General features: G+C 38.3%; 3 protein-coding genes across 3 annotated transcripts; 1 reads left to right on the top strand and 2 right to left on the bottom strand.

Annotated features, from left to right (window-relative positions):
- Positions 1-999: 999 nt before the first annotated feature.
- LOC144639801 (uncharacterized) lies at positions 1000-4270 on the bottom strand. Its single transcript, XM_078499092.1, has 4 exons — positions 4151-4270; positions 3047-3233; positions 2390-2688; positions 1000-1395 (listed from the first exon to the last, which is right to left on the bottom strand). Exons 3-4 carry the CDS (start codon positions 2670-2672, stop codon positions 1253-1255), a joined length of 426 nt encoding a protein of 141 aa, XP_078355218.1. The 5' UTR covers positions 2673-2688; positions 3047-3233; positions 4151-4270; the 3' UTR covers positions 1000-1252.
- A 2461-nt stretch (positions 4271-6731) lies between these two features.
- On the top strand, positions 6732-17613 carry LOC144638867 (SH3 and PX domain-containing protein 2B-like). Its single transcript, XM_078498163.1, has 12 exons — positions 6732-6869; positions 8395-8475; positions 9208-9283; positions 11620-11696; positions 11959-12053; positions 12494-12525; positions 13142-13270; positions 13628-13738; positions 14373-14487; positions 14755-14906; positions 15211-15263; positions 15500-17613. The coding sequence occupies exons 1-12, from the start codon at positions 6798-6800 to the stop codon at positions 16802-16804; spliced, it is 2298 nt and encodes a 765-aa protein (XP_078354289.1). The 5' UTR covers positions 6732-6797; the 3' UTR covers positions 16805-17613.
- A 321-nt stretch (positions 17614-17934) lies between these two features.
- On the bottom strand, positions 17935-18990 carry LOC144639756 (alpha-(1,3)-fucosyltransferase C-like). The gene has a single exon (XM_078499056.1). It carries the CDS (start codon positions 18883-18885, stop codon positions 18265-18267), a length of 621 nt encoding a protein of 206 aa, XP_078355182.1. The 5' UTR covers positions 18886-18990; the 3' UTR covers positions 17935-18264.
- Between the last annotated feature and the right edge of the window lie 1244 nt (positions 18991-20234).

Below are 20234 nucleotides of genomic sequence, written 5' to 3'. Positions count from 1 at the left end.
GGGACGAGTAAGTCGTAAGGACTTGTATAGGATTGGCCCCAGGAAACAGCAGATTGGTTTGAACTGCATAAGAACATAAACTCAGCAGCCACTGGTGCTTGATATAAGTGCACAGAATGGGATGCTGTTATGACAGGTTTTCAACCAGCGTTTTGCATGCCAGTGATCACACCGCCAATTCTTGTGTTTGCGCGAGTATGTCGATTTCTCCAACTGTCGATAACTAAGTTAGCGATTTTTCCAAGGCTGTTAATGTATTTCCATAGTAAAATTATCTGCTTTCAAATATAAGTATTTTTGACAAAAAGTGACAAAAAATGGGCGGTTTTCTGCCGACTTTGCTCGAACACAAGGGAAAATAAACTTGTTGCAAGGAAAAATAAAATTGGGGAGGAAGACTGGACACGTGGGTAAGCGCGTGGAAATCAAGCGACTTACAGACTACGAGCCCGAGTTTCTATGAGTGAATAGTCAGCGACTCACACTCGAGTCCTCCACAGAAAACTCGGGCTCGCAGTCGCAAACCTAAATTTTTATGTATTTTTAGGACAAAAATCAGAAATAGTTTTCCTTTTTTAAGAGCAACGAGCGCATGATCGTGTTCTATCAACGAATACGAAAAAATGGGAGAACCAATCAAAATTGCGGATTTTCAATGTCTTCAATGTAGAGCCAACCCATACAGTTTATAGAATCAATGCAGTTTATGAGAAAATTTATGAATTTATGTTCCATTTATTAACACTAGCTTACATGTTTGTGTCAGGGATAGCTAGTAGACATACACGAAGTAATAATATTTAAAACGGAAAACGGCCTGATCCTGCGGCTAGCGGTCAGTGGAGACGAGCGCCCTAGCCCCGCGGCGAAGACTTTTCGCCGCCCCCCGGTCCTCCCGCCTCTCCCGGGTCGGATCAGTCGTCTTCCGTACTTTCTGTCCAGGTCTTCATGTCCGGCACCCTCATCGGTTGTCGCTGTGATTGCAGTATCTTAAATAATATTTACATTCTATAATGGAACTGAATGTTGCTCCACTAGAAGACTAAACCCAGATACAGTTCTTTCATATAAAAAATAAATACAAAATATTTTGTGGGAGCCGTTTAGAGCCCCTTAATAATTTCTAAAATTTAAAAAGATGGATTCTTCAGAAATAGTTTACAATACCTTTCCAATGCGAAAATATACAGAATATACCACGGTTGATACAATATATATCAACTTATACTTTACAAAGTGAGTTTAACTTAACTCACAATCGAGACCGTCGCATGTGATTTCTTCTCTTAACTAATGCTTCTAAGTCATTAAGATCTTGTTCGCGGATGTGTTCATACGTCGTTTCCAGAGCTTTTCCTCTTTGTTCATTTGCTTTAAGGAAAGCGTTTGCCTCATCTGCAAAACGATGCAACAATTTTAATTCTTATTTGTAAACATTCTAGAATTTAGAATCCTCCGCCAGCTGATCTGGTCGAGGAAACTGAAGGCTCTGGGTACTAGGGTGAACGAAGAACGAAGTCGCTAACTATGACCGCTAACTAACTGGCGCTAACTATGCAGCATGCCCTGTTCGGTTCGAAAATACTTTGTCTTTTTAAACTGAGGAAGCACAAGCTGACATGTACAGAATAGAGGATAAACTGCAGGATGTTATAAAATACATGTGTAATAACTGGTGAGGGGAGGGGGGGGGGTTGTTGGGTTGGTGGTAGTAGGATTGTAAGAATTCAGGAAGAGTAAATGGAGGAAGGGGGTTGGGATTCCCCCCCCTTTTTTTCTCCCGATTCTCTCACCCCCCTCTTTTCCCTAGCCTGCGAGAGTACTAGTGGAAATTAGAACAGTCCGATTTTTTCACAAGTACAATTAATCCTTATTTGTTCCTTAGACAGATTTCGTTTTAATAATACAGTAGCCTTAAAAATCTTCGAACAAAAGATTATCAAATGACTGTCTTTCGTTTTTTTTTTACCCGCCCAGTAAACAAAAACACCACAAAGCCAACCGAAACTTGGAATGCCGAATCTAAGCAAGTAGCTTTTCAAGTAATTCATTCTCTTCTAGCTTTTCGGTGGCGTTTTTCCCATGATTAAACTCATATTACTGTTTCATGACTCATTTCTCTAGTCTAAGTACAGCGTTAACTAGGTCATACCAATAGTTTTCGTTTCCTTCATGTGAAGTATATGTATTTTCAACTGAAGGAGGTCAAAATCATACTAAAAAAGTCTAAAAACGACGCTATACGCAGTTGTTAAAATGTCCATTTCCATACAAAGAAAAAGTATAGGACAAAACCAAAAAACTGAATGTGTGCATTCACCTGGCAGGGAGAGGTGCGGCATATGTACACAGGTGCACTAGCTTAAATAATACACAACTGTTGTCTTACTTGACTGCCGTCCTTTAAAGAGTATGTCATTAAGTGAAAACTCATTCACAAGTGCTGGAGCCGCAGTCTTCTTTGTTGTGCTTTTTTTCGTTGTCTTCACAGTAGGTCTTGTAGTTTGTTTCAGGCCCGCTCTTTGTGGCAGTTTAGTTTCTGGAGTAGCTCTCAGTTCACTGTGAGTTGGCTCTTTCCTGATCGGTGAGGGTGACGGGTTTGCAACAGCACAGTACACAAGACAGTTCAAAACTAGCAAAGGTACGGCCAGCCGTAACGTTAGCCACAGCATTGAAATGGAAAATAAGCTGAAAAGTAAAATAAATGAAAAAAAAACATTTAAATAATAAAATTAGCATAATAAATGAAAGGACATTATTTGGCATTAAATAACAAAATGAAGCTTATCTTGTATTCCGACAGTAAAGCATTATTCTTAGGAGAACAAAAAAATTAATTAATTTTTTGCCAAGAAGCGGGCGCGAGTAAGTGGACTTTTTAACGTACGCAGAACGTACGTAACCTGGGAAAAATATGCTCAGATGTCCTAATGTCCCTGAAGAGCGCGAAGTGACATAGCAGGGTGTTAAGTAACTGTTGTTTTCTCTTTCAGAGTTTTGAAACACCAGCAACAGTTTTAAGAAGAAACCTTTTCAAGTTACCTACCAAGATATCTAACTGCGATTGTTTTAGCTCCCAGCACTGTCTAAGTGCGCCACTCGATAACACGCCCGCCTTGTGTTAGCATGTTAACATAAGGTCTGTCATGATCACGGGATTGTGTTCTAGCGTCGTACTTTAGTTGATTATATTAACTCAGCGATTTTTACTAATTTACTGCAGGTGCCTGCAACTGAAAAATATCAAAACACATGTAAAAATTAAATTAAACAGAAATATATAACTGACACAATATATAAAATGGTGGTATATCGGAGATATAGGTAGAAAAAACTCACATCACGAGATGAGAAAGAGGCTTCTTTAAGTCGTGCACAAAGTAGTCGAAAGCTTATTTCTTTTGATCAGTGGAGGTTTTTTAAACCATAATGTGGCCTTATTCGCGTCACTGTTTCTGATTTTTGTATATTTCTACGTACGAACGCGTGAAACAACAAAGAACTTCATTAAGCCAGGACAAGTTTCAAATGAAGAGCTTTTGTTCCGTAATCAAAGAATGCCTGGGCGAACGAGTGCATAAATAATCTGAAATGAAGAGACTTGGTGGGATTTCATTAAAACGACAATACTCCATTTCATCGCTGTCAAAAGGCAACCTCAATAAACGACAGCTAATGTAAATACTCCCAATGGTAAATTGAATTTCGGATGTCGGCTGCTAATGTCCATTTTTATTAAAAACTGAGAAATGAAGTGAAATCTTGATAAAGGTTTTCAGTGTAATGGAAAGATTGTACAAGTTTGGGTATTTTCAAGAACTCCGTTTTTTATTGTCTGTGCTTTTCCGCTGCAGTCGAGTTGGAACGACTGAGAATGAATAAATTTTTCGATAATCCCAAACATTTATAAGTTTCACAATAGTTTCAAGCGATTGCTTAACCAAATCGTTCGCCTTTTTATATGAAAAATCTGCACTGTCTATTTAAACGCACTGACCAGAAAAACTAACAAGATATTGTAGCGTCTTTCTCGTAGCCGGCGGAAGAGTAAAAAGGCTTCTCTGGGAAATGTTCAGCATGAGCTGTAAATAAAACATAGCCATGCAAACATGAATTATTCTAATCTTAACTAAAAGATTGACCAACATACCGGTGAGCACGGCTCTTGGTTTTTCGTCCCGTCTAAAGTTCGGTTAACCAAATGACCTGAATAACAACTATCGAATAACTGAATAACTACTATTTCGTAAGCTTGACGTGCGGGAAGAAGATGACATTTAATGAAGCAATTTATGCATGTATCGTGATATGCACGTGTTCTGAACAAACTCTTTTTTCTTGCAAAGTAAATACTGCTAGGAGCAAGTAAACAGATGAAACCTTCCGGACATTTGTTCCCTGCCCATAGCAACCAAGCTGAATGAAAGGAACGTTCTTTAAAAATCCTCAAAGTTACATTTTGTTAATTCACTGACAGAGGCGCTTTTGTTTGAAGCATATACAAGAACTGGCATGAAAACTGGAAGCCCAGTTTCACCTCTTTAACAGCTGTGAAACACTCTCATTTCCCACACAAGACGTGCTAGACACACAAATGTTTTTAAAAAAAAAAAAAAAAAAAAAAAAATTTTTTTAAAAGGGGTTTAAAAAAAAAATTAAAAAAAAAAAAAACTTGGCCCCCCCCTAAAAAAAAAATTAAAAATAAAAAAAAAAAATTATAAAAAAAAAAATGAGAAAAGATAAAATAGATAAAAACTAGATAAAAATACAAACAGTAATTTGGGTGTGATTTCCGTTAACAAGAATTCACCCAATCCTTCTGTGCCGAATTAAATTCAAAAACTCCCTTTCGAGATTCGATTGAAATTTTACGCCAAACAAAACATACTGGGTATTTCAATATTATTTAAGCTCATTTTGACCATTTTTTAAAGAAGAAACCTTTTTTCTTTTTCTTTTCTTTTACGATGTAAATTTAAAAAAGCACTCGCAACTATCATATAGTCGCATTTTCGCGCTTTTCAGTTTTTGTGAACTGGGTTGCGTAGCCCTCAGGTTTGTGGTTTGTGATGACATTTTCGGCATTTAATCTTTCTTTTCGATTTCCAATTGTAAATTAATCGAATCCAAATGTCATCAAAGATAGTTGCCATAGCATCGTGAGAAGAGGTCAAAATACATTTTTTCTGACCTTTTGAGGCTAATAACTTAAAAACTACTCAGTGACGGTTTTTTGATATATTTTTGTTCGATTAGCAAGAGAAACATGTTTACAATTTTTTTTATAAAATTTGTCCGTAGGGTTCAAAGCCACCTTAAGTTTATGTAAAAATAACGTAGCTCTGAACCGTGCCGATAGATTTCTTAAGCTGATTAGACTAAAAAACTTTCACCGAGTAGTTTGAAAATTATTAGCCTCAAAAAGTTTAAATAGGGAATCTTTAATGTTGAAATGGAACAAATTTTGATGTTAAAGTAACCTAAAATTGTTCATTGGTAAACCCAGTATACAATTTTGTGCTAAAAATTATTTCTCTTGCATTGTTGATGTAGTTGCGATAGAATGCCACAAAATGAAGCAAGTGTTAGTCTTAAAATTCACTAATAAATAACTGAGTTAAAACGGCGAGTGCAATTTCAGCTTTTTGAAAAACTCGCTCATGCAAATTAATTCCAAAATAAACTCGAAACCGTATGATTACCTATACATATCGTATTTGCCATATTTTAATTCTGCAAAACTTTGTAAGACACTGAAGAAGGAAGGCCGTGCCATCCGAAATATTGGAATATAAATATCGTATTTAGCAGTATAGCTGATTAGATCTTCAACCAGTGAGAGAATCAGAATCCGGTACTTCCATTTTGTCACGGAGGTCCTTGCAAATTCATTTTCGTTTTTAATGCTTTATTTAGTTTCTCTTGATTTTTTAAATAATTTACTGTCAATATTGTTCTAATTTGAAGTGATTACAGCTACTTACAAGTCACTCCGGATATAAGCTCTCGTAGTAATAAGCCCACCCAAAAACCCTTAATATACGATAGGGTCAGAAACCCATAAGGGTTGAAACGTGTAACTCCCTAGATTCGCATTGTACAAGCGTGCCTCTACACTGGTACCATATTTGGAAATCAGGGCCATTAACAATCAACTATATTTGGATTATTCAGCGCGCGCGCTCCGCTCGGTGGCGATCTTTTTTGCACTTGGTTGAATAAGTAATGGTATCTCCTGTTTCATCTTCTGTGTCGGAACTTCGCTTCGATACACTTAATGTATTCCTTTAGTTTTGTGATTACGGCCTTTAGGTCGAAATTCACAACTTAGCGCAAACAAAATAGTGCGTGTGTCATTTCGTGTATAAAGCATCGCGTACAACTTCTGTTTCCATCTAGCAAAAGAATATTCACGCTGTGCGCGCGCGTTACACGTTTCAACCCTTATGGGTTTCTGATAGGGTTCATACTCCTGTCTTCGTCACGCTAGGACAGTGTGACATTCGGGTAACGCAAGTTGCCAAGAATGTTTTTCGGTGCTTTATATGGATTAAATTGGGTGCTTCCGAATCGTTTCGAGTTTTTAGTGCGAACTACTGTGCGGACTTGGTTTTCGACGTTTTGTGGTCGATTTTGAACCACTCGAAGTAGGGTGGGGTGGGTGGGGCAAGGAAAGCGGGGAGGTTTCATTTCCGGCTGTTCGCAGGCTCACTTTCTTTTTCTGAGCGTTGTGGAAGTCCATCCAGGGGTCGATCCAGAAGCGAACAGAATTTCTCATCTAACAGAAAATTCGAGCAATGTCGCGAAGAAGTTTGGCAGATGTTAAAATTGTTGACATCCAGAAACGAAAAATACCAAGCAAGCACTACGTAAGTACTGCAGATAAATCAGTTAACAGTACTCGAGCTATGAGAAGACAAAGTTTGTTAGATTATCTTGATCTGTTGTTGAGCCGTTTCATTTGACACAACGCTAGTATGCTTGTAAGATAAACTGCCAGGTCTATTTTACTCTTTATTCTGAATAGTCAAGAAAATGATGAATACTACGACGAAGGGAAATCAAAGTCCGTTGTTGTTTCGTTTTGGATATGAAAATGAACATAAATAGCAAATAAGTAGGTTGTAACATTACAGCATTATGCATGCTAGACAAATAATCACATGCAAGCTGATTCATTGAACCTTAGCCCTAAAGGGGTGAATCTTTTGTCTCTTTTCTGTCAGCTGATACGCCAGCTTTTATTGTGGTTAGATCATAACAAAGTTAAATTATCCGTCTAGAAAGCAATCGATATAGTAATCGATTTTTATCACCTGGTTAAAAAATCAATGAAAATCGAAACTCAACTGCTATTGATTTCAGGCAATTTCATTTATTTTAATGAGTAAGCAAATTAATGATAGGGGAACAACATTTTTGCTGAACCTGGGTGTAAGAGGACACTTAAAATTCCAGGTAAACAGACATAATCTTTATACAGGAATCAAAGATACCTTTGAACATAGTTTTTCAATTGATGTCATATTTAATGGAAGGGAATGGGTGTCTAAAGTTGAAAGTCATGCATGTATATTTACTGACTGCAATATTATGAAACAGCTGTTGTTGAATACTGAAACAGTTTGAATACTGAAGTATTTTGCTCGAAAGAGCTGTTCACTGAGATCATGGCAGTCAACAGGGCCATACCTAGAGCAGGGGGCAGGGGAGGCAGTTGCCCCCACCAGGAAAACTGAAAAACTAAGAAAACTAAAGAAAAAAATAAAAACTTTACTAAAAAATAACCCATTTGCCCCCGCCAGGAAAACTTGCCCCCGCAGACAAAAAATGCTAGGTATGGCCCTGGTCAATTGTGATTGCAAAGTTGCTATTATGTTGAGATTTTCTACAAGCCTGAGATGTAGCCAACTTAACTATGGCTCATAGAAAATTAAAGTGGGTAGTTTTATTGTAAAGTTTTAGTAGACACTCTATGCCAACCTAGTTAGTTACTAAATATGATGCTAACGCACTGATGTCTAAAACCTACAATTTTATGTTTTTTAAAACTAAAAATGAAGAATAATTTTCCCTTTTTAAGAGCAACATGCACATGATTGTGTTCCACCAGTGATTACTGGATTTCTAGCCAAACAGGCTAAGTGTGTATAAATATGCCTCACATAACCAAAGTTGTGCAATTGTTTTAGTGATGATTGGAAACATGCACATAAAAGTTCTTGAGTACGTCAATGTCTAAGGATGTGGTTCACACAAGCTTTTGAGTTGTGGCCCATTTATTCTTGTCTTACTTGCATTAGGCTATGTAAGCATGTGCAAACCTGTATATTTCTCAAATGTAACAGTTGATTGTTGGTCAGTTTGATACAACAATAGTTATTTTCTTTGTAGGTGTATGTCATAAATGTCACTTGGTCAGATGGAAGTGTTAATGTTGTTTATAGAAGATACAGCAAGTTTTTTGACCTACAGGTGTGTATCATTAACTAAGAATACAAATGTGTCTTGGGGATGGCATCAGGCTTGGGATTGGTGCATTTGTAAATCACAAACTGTAGGTACAGGGACCCAGGACAACCTTACACGTCAGGCGCAGATCTATATAGAAGAAATAGTGACTGATTTCCTAAACGAGCGCCGAAGGCGCAAGCTTCTAGGGTGACCGGGGGGTATGCTTTCCCGGAAATTTTTTAGTTTTTAATTCTGACGGACTTCCGTAAAACGGTGGAAACCAATCTGGATCCGCGCCTGCATGTAATACCAATTTGCAATTTAAGATCACACTAACTTGCAACACTCTGTAGTACAGAAGCTATCGAAGCTTGTACTAAGCAGTTTTAATATGGCCAGTTAAAATACATCCTGTTTCATGTACACATATGTAGGGGATATCTACCGGTTGTCAACTCATCAGTTACCGGTACTAGCACTAACACTGAGACTGTGTGTACAATCTGCCAGCCAGTGAGCCATGCGAGCTAAAAGTCCCTAATCCCAGTATAATAGCTAACTGCAAGCTACCTTAGCTAACTGTAGACTTACCTGAGTGCTATCTGGGCTAACTTATGTGTTATTAAGTTAACCAGAAAGGCTTGCATGAACCGCTAACTCACAATGACCGATGCAACTGAGTCAGTGTAATCCTCTAGTTGTAAATTGAGCCTAATGGTAGTTTAGTATTCTTTTATACTCTTGTTTTAACAGACCAAGCTTTTAGAAGAGTTCCCAGATGAGAGTGGTGTGAAAGATCCTTCTAAAAGGATTTTACCATTTTTACCAGGTACAGTTCAGTTTGGTATAATTTCTGTATGTCAGTTTACCAGTACCACATTATAGCCTAATTAACTTCAATGTTCATATATACGTTTAAATTTATCTTTGGTTTACTTACTTTTTTCAAACCAGATTATGAAAATGAATATGAGATATTGAAAACTAAAAACAAACTGGTTTGAAAAATTTTAAAGCAGAGATAAATTTAAATCACAACATTATAATTTTATACAACTTTAAAAAATCTGTTTAAGTACAGATTTATTTGCATAGTGGTCTTTTAAACTTGTGTGATCTCACAACTGTGGACCTAAGAACTTTGCATTCTTACCATATTTACTTGTGGACCAGTTGATATGGGATACCGTAACAGTAATGCAGACTGAGCTACTGTTTTAGCCAAAAAGTGGGCATCAATGGGAGATGTTCGCATAATTTAACAATGTGGCTGCAAGGCATAGGGTCTCCATAATCTGCGAGCCACCATGCAAGCCATGTGAGGCATGCAAGCCATGACTAATAAAATTATAAAAATACCATACTTATTAGGTTATAAGGCGCACTCGGCTATAAGACGCACCCCAAACTTGGCAACTTTGTTGTAATTGTCCAAAAACACTCGGTTATAATCTTGACGCACCATGAGTTGGAGAGTTGAAAAGATGCGACGATCAATTTAAGGACAGTTCTTCTTACAGAATTTAAATGTTTAAATGTTGTTTATGCTCCTTGGCACAATCTTCGAGTAAAGAGGTACGTTTTCTTGCTAATATAAGACGTAAATTCGCTCGAGGTTAACATCATTCCATCATACATGCTTCGAACTTAGCTGCTTAGTAACACAGGGGGCCCATACAAGCGGTGTGACTGTTTGTATGTTTGAAATATAAAGAAATGTATAAGGATTTTGAAAGCGTCTTATTATCGTTAACTTATTTTGAGTAATGTCTATGTAAAGTTCAAAATAAACGTAAACCTACCTCAATTGTTGTATTTTGTCATTTCTGCGGCTCAAAATGGCGAATTTGGGCGATTTGGAGGGTTTTGCGTTGACTGTTGCTTCACATAAAGAAGAAAACAAGGGTGGAAAGCTCGATTTCGACCGCTCCAGTGCCAAGCCGATTTTCAGCCAGAAATCGGAATCGCCAGGCTTCCTGATCAAACACCAGGTAAACTGAAAGGTTGAAGCTTCTTCTTGGCGCTTTCAATCGAAAATCCATTCAAAATCCAAGCGCTAACCGCCGAATAATTTTCGAGAAATGCAGCTTTCGAAGCGACCCGAAACCGGGGACGTGATTTAGTGTTCCAGTGAGCAACCGTCACGCTGTTTGCTCTGCGCTGATTGGATAATGGTAAACAATGCCGAAGGAAACAGCGAATATTACCGAATAACTACGTACGCTTTGCTTTGATTGGTCTTGGATTTCAAATTAAATTGTCGAGTTGGAATTGTGGGCTGGATTGTCAGCTTTGTTTGCGGTTAGCTCCACTTTATTTTGCTTGCGGTTAGTTCCACCCGTTTGCTTGCGGTTGGCTCTTAATGTTGGTTGGGGCAACACTATCATACAGTGATACATTTACACTTACAGCAGCGTAACAGACGTAAAAATCAGCCTTGAGTGGCTCGCCTGGCTCGCATGGCTCACACCGTGGCTCGCATGGCTCGCTGGATCGCAGATTTATAAAACTCCAAGGCATAGAGGGTTCCACTGTTAATAAAAAGATTTGTCTCTGTTACTCTGTCTTACTTTTTAACCTTTTCTTTTCCACAAAATGTGAGCTAATCCAGTTATTGTTATTGTTTTTTCCTTTGTTAATTTGTTTTCAGATTGTTATAGGTTGTCCTTTTGTCCTGTCCAAAATTTTCAGTCATAAGTTCGCTTTGGTTTTCATTTGCTGACAAGCCATGTTTTAATTAATTGGTTTCTAAACCCCAATATAACATGCTTTCACCAATCAGAGCATTTCATACTTTTTTAATCAATCAGTGCAGGCAAACCAAAACCCATTTGTGACTGATTAAGTTTTTATAGATGACCATAGGCAAGTGTTTGGCCCCAGCTGCAAATGTTTGCTTCACGCTTTTGATTTGTTGTGATTGGCAAAAGTGAAAACAGCAGAAATGGAACTGAAGTTAGTAATTGTTCTATCTCACTTCAAGTCTTAATCCTTTTTTGGTGCAATTTTAAGTCACGTGGCCAGCTGGAAAGTCAAGTACAATCAAGTTTCTTGACGTTTATGATTTTGACTGTTTTAGGACAGTGTCTTATACTGTTAAGTCTTTACTAAACAAACCATTTCTGTGTGCCTGTGGTGAAGATTTCAGTTTGTTTCAATGTGCAGGTAAAATTATCTTTGGAAGAAGCCATGTGCGAGATGTGGCTTTGCGAAGGAAGGAACCCATCAGTGAATATTGCAAGGTTAGAAAAGTTAAAAACTTCAGTTTGTGTTTGCAGGTTTAGTGGCAAGTTGGAAGTTTACCTTACTTGTATTCCTCTTCAAAAACTGGAAAAGGAAATATTTTGGGGACCATGCAGCTTAGATGTAATGGTGGTAACAGAATAGGGCTATTTTCTAAGAAGTGCATGTTCTAGAATCCTTAGACTAAGCGTAGTTTGAGGTGGCATTCTCTTCACTCTGTGTATTTTGGTTCATCTAGGTATTAATGTTATTAACTTCCAGGATCTTATCTCATTGCCACCCAAGATATCAACTTGTGATATTGTTGTGAAATTTTTTGAGCCACAGTCAGAGGACATAGACCTTCCTCCTAAGGAGTAAGTTAGTCACAAATTATAATTGAGGTTGGGGTGTGCCTTCATCTTAACTTAAATTTAAATGAGTTAAAATTTAAACATGAATTAATGATCAGTATTATTAATCACTTGGAACTGAAAGGGCTATGATCTTATTCTTTCCCCCTGTCACACCCTGCATAATGTATAATTGACTTCTGGTAAAGTTAAATAAATAAAAGCCATTTATTATTGACTCCTCCCCTGTAATGGTCAGGGTCATTGTAAACCAACACTGAAACAAGAAACTGGCAGGTGGTAGCTTGTGAAGACATTCCCTAGTGGGGTATACACAGAGAAAAAGTCAGGGACAAGTGTTGTATCTGAAAAAGATTGATATTGAATCATGCATTATACATTGTTCATCTACTAGATGTTGTAAACCTCCAAATGTTAACTAGTGTATATGTCTTTTTATGTAGGAAAGACAAGAAAAAGAAGGAAAAGGATTCAGGTATAAAATGTCATGGACACCAACAAGAACATGTATTTATCAGAGAAACATACATGTCATCACATTATGTGACATACCGTATTTGAAAACTCTTAAGGGTTTGGAGATGTTTGTGTAACAGTCATGTTAATCATTTTTAAGAGCTTATTGAGCAAACCATGGCCCGTTTCCCCCATTAGGGTAAAGGCCATCAATATAGTTAAGTATTAAGCTGAAAACAGTGGGAGTGTCATTTATTTAAAAAAAATTTACATTATATTTTTGGGGAAACCATTAGACATTTTGTAATGGTGTGTACTATCGCTGTTTATTTTTACGAGTCAAAATATGAATATTGAGTAAAAATATACAGTGATACTTATACACACTGAAATGTGTAATAAGAGATTTATTATCCAACAATTTCTTTCCCTAAAATGCTGACTTGCCACATTTTATAACCTTTCACGCGGTTGGGGGGAATGAGACTAGTACAAATATTGTGAGATATTTGTTCTCGTTTCGTGCATTATTTTTACTATACGAAGCAGAGTTGGATAAAAAAAAAAAGATAATATTACTTATTAAGTTGTACAACTCTGCATTATGACTTGTGTTGTTTGACCTTTTTTAACAGCTGACCATATCACTGGGCCCGTCTTGCTGGAGCAGTATGTAGCCATTGCAGACTACAAGAAACAGAACAGAAATGAAGTCAATATGGTGGCAGGAGATATAGTGGAAGTTATTGACAAAAATGAGAATGGTACAGCTAATATTATATTTCTGTCAAGCTCTATTCAATTCAGGTTATGTGTGTGTGTGTGAAGTATGTGTTAAATCCTGATGAGGATTAAAGATGAAATACATGCTTGTCTCTCTCTGAAGCACCTCAAGTGCCTTTCTGGAAACTCTGTGTGCTTTTCACACTTTTAAAGAGCAGTATTCAGTTCCAAACTATTTACTGACTATGTAAATGTTAACATCTATGATTCCGCATGATGGCTCTTTTTGTTTGTTTGTTCAATTGTTTTATGAATGTGCCACTTCCCATATCAATAATTACCGGGAAGTTGTCTGATTTTATTGCATGCAATTAAAATATTTTTGTGTTCTATTTCAGGATGGTGGTTTGTTAATGTGGATGAAGAGCAGGGCTGGGTTCCAGCAGCTTATCTTGAGAATGAGGATGGCGATACAGATGAGTTTAAAAATCAGCCACTTCAATCAGGAGGTGACCTTTGTATATTAATACACCTTTGGTTGCACTCTTTACCAAGCGATTGTCCCTGAGCATAACTTTTGCAGTTACCACAAATAACTCGAAACAAAAGTTAAGTGATGTGTCAAATCATTTATAATGACTGTTTGGTACAGGGGAGCTGCAAGTGCCGCTGTTTTGGTCAAAACATATCCACACAATGGTTTGCTGCTCTTTTTGTACTCTGATCTGTTTGGCTATCGTGGATGACGTTTACATGACAGAAAAGCAGAAAAATTTGTCGCGAACCTAGAAACTGAAAGTTTACTCAGTCTTATTAGATTTTAATGTTTACTGAAATGTTCCCATATTAACTGCAGATAAAAGAAATCAAAGAATTACAAAGAATGACCCCCAATTAATGTAGACCAATGAAGTGAAGTGTTTTGAACACGGAGAGTTCTAATTCCGTTGAAGTGCCGAATATTTCCCAGGCTTCTAAGCAATTACTTCACAACTGCGCTGTTCATTGCTTCATATCAAACGCTTTACAATATACACTTGGTTTGCTGTGTTGAATCTTAGTATACATAGTAAATAAACCCTCATTTCCCGTCTAAATTTTTTCTGTTTCTAATTTTAATTTCTGTCTTCACGTATTTGTTAGAGAGATTGATCACAACGACAAATTACAAAGCTGAGCTTGATGATGAAATTTCATTTGAAGTCGGTGTGTTGGTGACTGTGCTAGAGAAAAACTTTGATGGTTGGTGGCTTATTCGGTAAGTCCTATCAATAGTGATGCATTGTCGGGCCAATCAGCACATTCGACCTCCATCCGTCCGTCCCAATGTTATGAACACATAGTCAATGGAATCTGATATCATAGTGACTGGTGCTTGTTCTCAAAGCCAATAGTATTACAGTACTGGTGGTCAGGAGTATAACCCGGTAATTTTTTATCATAAGCAATCCAGCAATTAATCAAACTTAACTCGAGCTTTCTGCCTCATGTCCCGGGCTCATGTTCTTATTGTTCCTTCCTCCAGTTACCAGAATCGTGAAGGATGGGCACCTGCCATGTACCTGAAAAAACCTGACCCTTCTCAACTTCACGGTATACGCCATGGCACAGCATCATTAGCAAGAGAGAAAGATTTAAGTCAAGTGAGCAGTGTGCAGAGTGCTGCTAAACCTACTGGTAAATACATTTTAGACACCCCGTGACAGGCCGGTTACTTTCGGTTACTTTCTTCAATCAGTCGATTTATCTCATTTATTTCATCACACTCTGCACAATGATATACAGTGTAGCAGATAAATCAGTTGAATTTGTTATTGAGCTGCAGTTCCCGATGGCTTTATAGCTCAATGAGTAGAACATTGAATCAATATCAGCTTTGATTCCTGTTGAAGTCTAGGAGTGTTTTCAAGGTTTTTTTCAGGTGTCCCCAGTCGTGCGAATAAAACTATTTGTTTTCTTTGTTTTTGCACTTGCTGAACAGATTCGAACAGAACGGAACCGAAAGCTCGGAAAGTGCCTCCAAGAAAGAGTTCGGTAAGTCTCCAATGAAAAGCAAATTTTTGAAATATATTGACCGTGTATGGTTTGCAAACTGACTAATCAGGCGAATCTGTTTGGCCATAGCTCAGGTCTACACGGAGGTTAATTGAATAAATTCGAAACTTTATGGCTTGAAACTCCGTTTGTCCACGGTTGAAGATCGATCGGTACTATCCCACCATGGAACAGCCACGAGCTATTTTGACTTACTCTTTCTGATTCTTTTTTAGGTTAAGAAGAAGTTGCCAGTACACATTACAAATATGTCATACGAGCGAACCGTGGCATTAGGTGACTCCCTTACTCCGAAGTCACCTGAAGTGGAATATTTCACCCTTAATGACTTTCGTTCTCTGGGCATCGAAGGGGCCTTAAACTTTACAGAGGGTGTGTCAGTGGAGGTTGTTGACAAGGCTCCAAATGGATGGTGGCTGGGAAAAATCGGAGGTAAAGAAGGTTGGATACCTTCCTCATACCTTGGTAAAAGGGGCAAGGAGAAAACACCTGAAAAAGTCGCTTCCTTAGCAAAACAACGCGAGCCTCCAAAACAAATCGATTCAAAGAGAGTACTTCTTGCTTCAAATACCTCACCAAACATTGCTAAATCGTCAGTGTCTGTCCCTGATAAAATCTCAGAAGTTCACGAAACGTTTGTCACTTTGGCAGATTATGAGGATAATTTCGAGGGGAGTATTTCATTCAAAGAAGGACAAATAGCACATTTAATAGAGAAAAATCAAGATGGATGGTCATTTGTAAGAATACAAGACAGAGAAGGCTGGGCGCCGTCAAGCTATCTTGCTTCCAATGCGGATAAGAAGTCTGCAGCGCCTCCGAGACCAGTGGCCCCCACGGGTGTAAAGCCAACCTCAAAACGAAGACCGGAAGTTGTGTCGACTCAGCAGGTAAAGGCTGTAAGTGACGCGCTGTCGCAGCGTATTAAGCCACCGTTACCTGCTGTTAAAACTGCAGTCAAAACGCCTACGTCTTTACCGAATGCTGTACCCAAGAAACCTGATCGTCCGGTTAAACCTCAAGTAAAACCGCGCACGAAGAATGTCGAAGTGCCACCAAAACCATCGCTAACAACAACAACTTCTGTTCCTGGAAAACCCAAAACGCTTTGCAAAGCCTTGGAGTCGTTCTCCTCTGATGACGGCGAAGGTTTGTCATTCTGCAAGGGAGACGAATTTGAGTTTTTAGAGGATTCCAATAGTGGTTGGTGGCTTGTCAAGACAAAAGATGGTAACGAGGGCTGGGCACCGGCTTCGTACCTAGAAACAGTGAATTCAAAACCAACATTACCACAGAGACCAGCGAGACCAAATCCTCCAAAGGGTGGACAACAGCAAAATACGAAAACAGTTTATGTCGCAGTAGCAGCATATACTGATGAAGGTGATAAAGAGTGCATAAGCTTCAAGGAAGGTGATCGAATGGAAGTGCTGGAGATGGATCAAGGAGGCTGGTGGCTAGTAAAGATTGGAGGCAAGTCTGGCTGGGCGCCGTCAAATTATTTGAAAGCTTTGGAATGAAATGTTTTAAAATATGTAGAAATGTAAATAACAAGGGCTAATTTTGAAAACCCGAACTCAAACTAGCTAAATCCACTAAATCTCGGAACCAAGTTAGAATTTGAATATGTTGACCTATCTCTATTAAAATATATGAGTAGTATTGAGTACTGATGAGGTTTACTAACTTCAGGCTTTCTGTAAGAGACAATCGGTTTTAAACACCCGAGAAAGGAGTATTTTATAAACTAATATAACCTTGAATTCTGGTTTAAATTTTTAAACATTTTTTCCGAAATAGCGCGTATCTGGTTGACTCATTTTGGGCTTGAAATTTGTAAGTGCTTTTTGTTTCATTCTATTTAGTACCAGAAGTTTCAAGTTGCCAAATAACATATTGAAATATAAAAACCTGTAATGTTATACGACAGTTATCGAAAGAAGGCTAGATCCAGCCTCTTTTAACATGATGCTTTTGAAATGAAATCAGTAAAGCTGTATGACATATTTCAATTCCCTTATGAGTTTCCGCCTTGACCTACAATTGTTAGTTAAAGGTTCTCTCAAGCCCGCTCTTTCAGAATTGAGGTTTTTCAGTCCTTTGGTACAGCTTTATCTTTTGTAGATTATTTCAATTCAACAATAGTTTGAAAGTAAGTGCGAGCCCTGTAAAAAGAATTTAGCCCAAGAACTGTCTTAACTATATTACAGATTTAATAGTTGTACGTGTTTTGTTCTTAGCCCATTCAAGTTCAGAAAAGAAACTAGGTTGATTGTAGAGACATGAACATGTATTAGATTCATTATTTATAATAAATTATATAACAGCACATCAGTCTGAGAAGTGAACATCAACTGATTTGCGATCAAAGGTTTATTATCTCTGTCGCATATCGCTACAGAAGAGAGTAGTATAAAGATTGTAAAATTACTAGGGAAATTAAACTCAAAGTTAATTCTATTTAAGTAAGGTTCATGATTGAATTTAATTATGCGAAGAAGTTCGTGCCAGGGTAAAAAAATTAAATGCACAGGAAAACGTCCTATGTTGTTTATTTATTTATTTGCCATTTTTCTAAGTTCATTGCTGTTCTCAAGGTAAGATCTGGGCAAATCATAAATCAAGGACTTATGTAATGTTGTTGATATCTCCCTCTGTCATAGTACAACGCTATCATCGCGCAATGTCTACAACTTTCATGCAAATAATGGAACTTTCACTTTTAACTTGTTACACTAACTAACTAACACCAAAGCTCTTCGTCCCGTCGGGGACATTAGGCCGCAATAATAATTCCCCACCCAACCCTGTCCTGAGCTTTGGCTGGTTTTTCTCCCCATGATAGACCCAGCTCTTTCTGCACAGTCCTCCGCCAGGTGGTTTCTGGTCTACCCGTTTTCCTCCTTCCAGTTCGAGTCCATCTCCTGGCAACTTTGGGTATCCTGTCGTTGGGCGTTGTCGTTAACTTGTTACAACTGGATCAAATTTGATCATTTATCGATTTTGAATGTCGCATACAATTCTCTTTTACCCCCCAGAAGCTCCCTAAATCCCAGTGTACTTTGCTTGGCAAAGACTGGTTATGCAACATTTCGCACAGTTTGCATAGCGGTGCTGTCGGTTCAGTTTCGTACTTTCTCTTCCAGTGGAAATATTCGTTATAAGCGGAACTGTTTCTATCAAGAGCTTTTAAATATGATGTCAGATTTATGGCAGAAGAAAAGTCAAGCACATTAATATAAGATTGTGGAATCACCAGTTCATTGTAATCAGCTCCACCCATAACCACCGGAACCATGTCATGTTCTAAAGCTTGTTCCCAGTACTTTTCTGTGATGTAGTCTTCGCAGAATCCGTTTTCAAATGCTAAATAAAACTTGTATGTCCTCAACAGTGCATCGCAGTGTTTGCTCCCTCGAGGACACATAGGAGCATTGGGATTGCATTTACCAAATATGTCGACAGGAATGTCGAGCTGAAGCTGTTCCACATACTGCTCACGGAGAAATGCCGGTGATGAGCAGTGGCTTGACGCCCAGGCCACCAGTCTGGTCTTCTCGGCTGAAACGTTTCTTTCTAGACATAACGAAGCAAATGCCATACATTATAACTAGGAAATGAAGATTTTTCTTTATAATATATTTTGCATGTTTCCTAAATTCCAGGCCGCAAATATTGCAATTCCATCAAACTCCAACAAATGTAGTTCTCCATAAGATCCAACTATTTACTAGTGAAAGACGTAGTTACCTGAAAAAAATAACTACCTGGCCAGCTAAAGTGTGTCATACCGAAGATAATTACTAATGGTAATGTCGACCTCACCCTCCCCCTCCCTAACCAGGCAGTTAATCATACTACGTCGTCGGTTAGCCTTGTATGGTCTGTCCTTTTGAAATCATAAGCCACGACTTTCCGTTATCAAATTACTAGAGATAGAGATAAAAGTCTAAAGGAGAGTGGTTGAGGTGTGGGAAGTTAGTGGCGCCTTATTAATTAAGCGGCTTGTGATATTGCTTATATACCGGTATAGGGGGATAACTACCAACCTGGGGTACGGGTATTGCTTATCCCCCTAGGCCCAGTTGTTAAAAGGGTAGATAATGCTATCCACTGGATAGATCACTATCCAGTGGATAAGTGTTGACAAAAGCAAACTAAGCTATCCATTGGATAGTGATCGATCCGATGGATAGCGTTATCCATCTTTTGAACAACTGGGGCCTGGATGGCATGCTAGTACATCGTAGATTATTTCCAGGTTTAATTTATCAGAATGCTTCAACGATTTCCCAGTACCTATTTACACATCTGGCCCCGGATGTTCAAAAGGTGGATAAGGCTAACCACCGGATAAATCACTGTACACAGTGAATAAGTGTTGACAAAACAAACTACGCTTTCCACTGTATTGTGATTTATCAGTAGATAGCGTTAGGCACAAGTAAATAGAGAGACATTGCGTGAGAGAAAATAATACCGCAATACTCGAGCCTAGACTTCTAACCGCGACTCACGGGAAAACGTCCACTATAAAGGATAAAACGAAATAAGTGGGAACCCACCTGCTGTACAGAGGCGTGGCTGCTGAGCAATGAAGTGTTTTTAATTCTCCTGTAGCCGCCGTAAGGCACCCACACGTCTGATGACCGTTTGTATGTCATTGTCCAATTAAATACTCCGTTATACTTGGAGGGCTTAGGTGAAGTGTAATGGGGATTTTCTTGAACGAAATAAACCCAGCGCTGATTGGTCGATCGTACCTTAGGCAGTACATCTGGCATGTCTCTACCATGGAAAATCACTGCGTCACTTTCAGGCAGTAATTGTTTGTCATCAGATATAATACACCAAGGAACTTTACACGTTTGGAGAGATGTTGCTGGCCACACTGATGTTGGGCGGACACTGAATATCGTGGTGTAGAATAAAATAACTTTCCACTTTTGG

The sequence above is a fragment of the Oculina patagonica genome, chromosome 2, assembly GCF_052425735.1.
Source record: "Oculina patagonica isolate OP01 chromosome 2, crgOcupat, whole genome shotgun sequence".
Taxonomy (NCBI): Eukaryota; Metazoa; Cnidaria; class Anthozoa; order Scleractinia; family Oculinidae; genus Oculina; species Oculina patagonica.
This window is presented reverse-complemented; position numbering and strand designations above follow the sequence as displayed.